Source organism: Argentina silus (assembly GCF_951799395.1).
Source record: "Argentina silus genome assembly, contig: scaffold_924, whole genome shotgun sequence".
Taxonomy (NCBI): domain Eukaryota; kingdom Metazoa; phylum Chordata; class Actinopteri; order Argentiniformes; family Argentinidae; genus Argentina; species Argentina silus.
In genome coordinates, this window is record NW_028152683.1 from 2501 (window position 1) to 8499 (window position 5999).

Sequence of the window (5999 nt, forward strand, 5' to 3'; positions counted from 1 at the left end):
CCCCTACTGAGGTACGTAACCATGGTGACGCCTGACCCCCCCCCCCCCAACCCTGAACCTGACTCCCCCCTACTGAGGTACGTAACCATGGTGACGCCTGACCCCCCCCCGACCCTGAACCTGACTCCCCCCTACTGAGGTACGTAACCATGGTGACGCCTGACCCCCCCCCGACCCTGAACCTGACTCCCCCCTACTGAGGTACGTAACCATGGTGATGCCTGACCCCCCCCGACCCTGAACCTGACTCCCCCCTACTGAGGTACGTAACCATGGTGACGCCTGACCCCCCCCCCGACCCTGAACCTGACTCCCCCCTACTGAGGTACGTAACCATGGTGACGCCTGACCCCCCCCCCCGACCCTGAACCTGACTCCCCCCTACTGAGGTACGTAACCATGGTGACGCCTGACCCCCCCCCCCGACCCTGAACCTGACTCCCCCCTACTGAGGTACGTAACCATGGTGACGCCTGACCCCCCCCCCCGACCCTGAACCTGACTCCCCCCTACTGAGGTACGTAACCATGGTGACGCCTGACCCCCCCCCCGACCCTGAACCTGACTCCCCCCTACTGAGGTACATAACCATGGTGACGCCTGACCCCCCCACCCCGACCCTGAACCTGACTCCCCCCTACTGAGGTACGTAACCATGGTGACACCTGACCCCCCCCCGACCCTGAACCTGACTCCCCCCTACTGAGGTACGTAACCATGGTGACGCCTGACCACCCCCTCCTGAGGTAGGTGGTAACCATGGTTACCACCTGCAGGGTGATTGGTTGTGTGTTGTATTAATGTTCTGGTAGAAAAGCAGCATCTTATGTGGATTAAAGCACGTTTCCACCGGAGGAGAAAGGTTCAGAACTGACGGGCAAATAGTATCTCTCAGGACCTGGCTGCCTAGGACCAGGGCTTGGTTTAGGGTCAGGGTTGGGGTCAGGGTTGGGGTGAGGGTTGGGGTGAGGGTTAGGGTCAGGGTTAGGGTCAGGGTTGGGGTGAGGGTTGGGGTGAGGGTTGGGGTGAGGGTTGGGGTCAGGGTTGGGGTGAGGGTTGGGGTCAGGGTTGGGGTCAGGGTTGGGGTTAGGGTGAGGGTTGGGGTCAGGGTTGGGGTCAGGGTTGGGGTCAGGGTTAGGGTGAGGGTTGGGGTCAGGGTTGGGGTCAGGGTTGGGGTCAGGGTTAGGGTGAGGGTTGGGGTCAGGGTTGGGGTTAGGGTTGGGGTCAGGGTTAGGGTGAGGGTTGGGGTCAGGGTTGGGGTGAGGGTTGGGGTGAGGGTTGGGGTGAGGGTTGGGGTCAGGGTTGGGGTTAGGGTTGGGGTCAGGGTTAGGGTGAGGGTTGGGGTCAGGGTTGGGGTGAGGGTTGGGGTGAGGGTTGGGGTCAGGGTTGGGGTCAGGGTTGGGGTCAGGGTGGGGTCAGGGTTAGGGTGAGGGTTGGGGTTAGGGTTGGGGTCAGGGTTAGGGTGAGGGTTGGGGTGAGGGTTGGGGTCAGGGTTGGGGTGAGGGTTGGGGTCAGGGTTGGGGTCAGGGTTGGGGTCAGGGTTGGGGTCAGGGTTAGGGTGAGGGTTGGGGTCAGGGTTGGGGTCAGGGTTGGGGTCAGGGTTAGGGTGAGGGTTGGGGTCAGGGTTGGGGTGAGGGTTGGGGTTAGGGTTAGGGTGAGGGTTGGGGTCAGGGTTAGGGTCAGGGTTAGGGTCAGGGTTAGGGTGAGGGTTAGGGTCAGGGTTAGGGTCAGGGTTAGGGTTAGGGTCAGGGTTAGGGTTAGGGTCAGGGTTAGGGTCAGGGTTAGGGTCAGGGTTAGGGTGAGGGTTAGGGTCAGGGTTAGGGTCAGCTATATGTCTGCACACATGGAAGTCAGTGATTTATGTTTATAATGAGTTAATAATAATAATAATAATAATAATAATAATAATAATAATAATAATAATAATAATAATAATAATATATTCAAAGCGCCTTTCTCAAACTCAAGGACACTACAAAAAAATATACACTCACCGGCCACTTTATTAGGTACACCTTGCTAGTACTGGGTTGGACCCCCTTTTGTAGCCCATCTGCTTCAAGGTTTGACGTGCTGTGTGTTCAGAGATGGTCTTCTGCATACCTTGGTTGTAACGAGTGGTTATTTGAGTTACTGTTGCCTTTCTATCATCTCGAACCAGTCTGGTCATTCTCCTCTGACCTCTGGCATCAACAAGGTATTTTCTCCCAGAGAACTGCGGCTCACTGGATATTTTCTCTTTTTCAGACCATTCTCTTTAAACCCTACAGATGGTTGTGTGTGAAAATCCCAGTAGATCAGCAGTTTCTGAGATACTCAGACCAGCCCGTCTGGCACCAACAACCATGCCACGTTCAAAGTCACTTAAATCACCTTTCTTCCCCATTCTGATGCTCGGTTTGAACTTCAGCAGGTCGTCTTGACCAGGTCTACATGCCTAAATGCATTGAGTTGCTGCCATGTGATTGGCTGATTAGATATTTGCGTTACCGAGCAGAACAGGTGTACCTAATAAAGTGGCCGGTGAGTGTATATATATAATAATATATAAATATTAGTAAAACAAAAAAACATACCAGGGCCAGACATGTCTTGGTGGAGGGGAGACCAGGGCCAGACATGTCTTGGTGGAGGGGAGACCAGGGACAGACATGTCTTGGTGGAGGGGAGACCAGGGCCAGACATATCTTGGTGGAGGGGAGACCAGGGCCAGACATGTCTTGGTGGAGGGGAGACCAGGGCCAGACGTGTCTTGGTGGAGGGGAGAACAGGGCCAGACATGTCTTGGTGGAGGGGAGACCAGGGCCAGACATGTCTTGGTGGAGGGGAGACCAGGGACAGACATGTCTTGGTGGAGGGGAGACCAGGGACAGACATGTCTTGGTGGAGGGGAGACCAGGGCCAGACATGTCTTGGTGGAGGGGAGACCAGGGCCAGACATGTCTTGGTGGAGGGGAGACCAGGGCCAGACATGTCTTGGTGGAGGGGAGACCAGGGCCAGACATGTCTTGGTGGAGGGGAGACCAGGGCCAGACATGTCTTGGTGGAGGGGAGACCAGGGCCAGACATGTCTTGGTGGAGGGGAGACCAGGGACAGACATGTCTTGGTGGAGGGGAGACCAGGGACAGACATGTCTTGGTGGAGGGGAGACCAGGGCCAGACATGTCTTGGTGGAGGGGAGACCAGGGCCAGACATGTCTTGGTGGAGGGGAGACCAGGGCCAGACATGGTGGAGGGGAGACCAGGGCCAGACATGTCTTGGTGGAGGGGAGACCAGGGTCAGACATGTCTTGCAAAAGATAGACAGGAAGACGAGCTTGTCGTGCAGGTGTGAGGTGCGGAAGTGTAAACTGCTGACGACCGAGAAAGAGAAAGCGGTTTGTGAGCTTCTCTCCCCCGCTTCTCCCCCCCGCTTCTCCCTCCCGCTTCTCTCTCCCGCTTCTCTCCCCCGCTTCTCCCCCCCGCTTCTCTCTCCCGCTTCTCTCTCCCGCTTCTCCCCCCCGCTTCTCTCTCCCGCTTCTCTCCCCCGCTTCTCTCTCCCGCTTCTCTCTCCCGCTTCTCCCCCCCGCTTCTCTCTCCCGCTTCTCTCCCCCCCGCTTCTCCCCCCCGCTTCTCCCCCCCGCTTCTCTCTCCCGCTTCTCTCTCCCGCTTCTCTCCCCCGCTTCTCTCCCCCCCGCTTCTCCCCCCCGCTTCTCCCCCCCGCTTCTCTCTCCCGCTTCTCCCCCCCGCTTCTCTCTCCCGCTTCTCTCCCCCGCTTCTCTCTCCCGCTTCTCCCCCCCGCTTCTCCCCCCCGCTTCTCTCCCCCGCTTCTCTCTCCCGCTTCTCTCTCCCGCTTCTCTCTCCCGCTTCTCTCTCCCGCTTCTCCCTCCCGCTTCTCCCCCCCGCTTCTCCCTCCCGCTTCTCTCCCCCGCTTCTCCCTCCCGCTTCTCTCCCCCGCTTCTCCCTCCCGCTTCTCTCTCCCGCTTCTCCCTCCCGCTTCTCTCTCCCGCTTCTCTCTCCCGCTTCTCCCTCCCGCTTCTCTCCCCCGCTTCTCTCCCCCGCTTCTCTCCCCCGCTTCTCCCTCCCGCTTCTCTCCCCCGCTTCTCTCCCCCGCTTCTCTCTCTGTTTATTGGCACCTTGTGTTCCAACCACAAGCACCTGTTATTTAACTATTTTTGACCTGCATTGTTTTTCTTCCCCGAAAAGGGGAACTCTGAAGCTGCGTCTTCGGTCTTGTGCTAAACTGCTGCTCAGACCTTTACTGGGCTGCTGTTCTGTGTTCTTCCCATGCTTGCAAGCATTTAATAAACACTTAACTCATAAAAAAAAAACAACAACAACATGGTGCCGAATTACCACTGAATAGCTGATTAGCTGTGTGTGTGTCTGTGTGTTTGTGTGTGTGTGTGTCTGTGTGTTTGTGTGTGTGTGTGTCTGTGTGTTTGTGTGTTTGTGTGTGTGTGTGTCTGTGTGTTTGTGTGTGTGTGTGTGTGTCTGTGTGTTTGTGGTTTGTGTCTGTGTGTGTGTGTGTGTGTGTGTGTGTGTGTGTGTGTCTGTGTGTGTGTGTGTGTGTGTGTGTGTGCGCATGGTGTGTGTGTGTGTGTCTGTCTGTGTGTGTGTGTGTGTGTGTGTGCGCATGGTATGTGTGTGTCTGTGTGTGTGTGTGTGTGTGTGTGTGTGTGTGTGTGCGCATGGTGTGTGTGTGTGTGTGTGTGTGTGTGTGTGTGTGTGTGTGTGTGTGTGTGTGTGTCTGTGTGTGTGTGTGTGTGTGTGTGTGTGTGTGTGTGTATGTGTGTGTCCTCAGGGAGGAGGAGCAGATCCAACAGAACGGACTTCCATCGGACCAGGACTCACCTCGGGTCAGTTACCATGACAACAACCAAGTCACCACACATAACAACACACACCTTCAGTTACGCTAACTTACCTCCCTCCCTCCCTCCCTCTCCCTCCCTCCCTCCATCCCTCCCTCTCCCTCCCTCCCTCTCTCTCCCTCCCTCCCTCCCTCTCCCTCCCTCCATCCATCCCTCCCTCTCCCTCCATCCATCCCTCCCTCCCTCTCTCTCCATCCATCCATCCATCCCTCTCTCCCTCTCCCTCCCTCTCTCTCCCTCCCTCCCTCCCTCCCTCTCTCTCCCTCCCTCCCTCTCCCTCCCTCTCCCTCCCTCCCTCTCTCAGGATGGTGTTGACGGGGTTGAGATGGTCAATGGGGTGTCTGACCCAAGCCCCGCCCCCTCCCCCACCACTGGTGGGCGGGGCAAAGGCAGCCAATCATCTTCTCTGCCGGGCAGGAACCAGGAAGTGACTCAGGACTCTGCCTCGCCGCAGCTAGAGGGCTTCCTGCACCGCAAACACGAGTGGGAGGGGCATAACAAGAAGGCCTCTAGCAGGTTAACACACACACACACACACACACACACACACACACACACACACACACCCCAGTGTCAGTAACAGATGTGTGTGTGTGTGTGTGTGCAGGTCGTGGCACCATGTGTACTGTGTGATCAGCCAATCAGAGATGGGCTACTACAAGGACAGTCGCAGCGCGGGGCAGGGCGTCCCCTACCACAGCCAGACCCCCGTCAGCCTCCGAGACGCAGCCTGCGACATCGCCCTCGACTACAAGAAGAAGAAACACGTCTTCAAACTCAGGTAACAACAACCTCAGCAACCTCACAACCATATGATAACTAGAAGGTAACAGAGTTGATAACTAGAAGGTAACAGAGTTGATAACTAGAAGGTAACAGAGTTGATAACTAGAAGGTAACAGAGTTGATAACTAGAAGGTAACAGAGTTGATAACTACAAGGTAACAGAGTTGATAACTACAAGGTAACAGAGTTGATAACTACAAGGTAACAGAGTTCCTCTCGTCCTCCAGAGTGCCGGATGGTAATGAGTATCTGTTCCAGGCCAAAGACGAGGTACGTCTGTCTCTGTGTCTGTACTCTATCTCTATGGTTACTGTCTCTATGTCTGTACTCTATCTCTATGGTTACTGTCTCTATGTCTG

The 5999-nt window shown here is 56.2% G+C and overlaps 1 protein-coding gene across 1 annotated transcript in view; it reads left to right on the forward strand.

The window, feature by feature from the left end:
• The window catches only part of LOC310824686 (spectrin beta chain, non-erythrocytic 1-like), a gene marked incomplete at its 3' end in the record, with an annotated part of 7860 nt that extends 1950 nt beyond the window's left edge, over window positions 1–5910 (forward strand). The window contains exons 5-8 of the mRNA XM_083697940.1: window positions 4785–4839; window positions 5159–5370; window positions 5462–5635; window positions 5868–5910. Of these exons, the coding sequence (XP_083554066.1) occupies window positions 4785–4839; window positions 5159–5370; window positions 5462–5635; window positions 5868–5910 (484 nt within the window). The remainder of the gene's footprint in view (window positions 1–4784; window positions 4840–5158; window positions 5371–5461; window positions 5636–5867) is intronic.
• Between the last annotated feature and the right edge of the window lie 89 nt (window positions 5911–5999).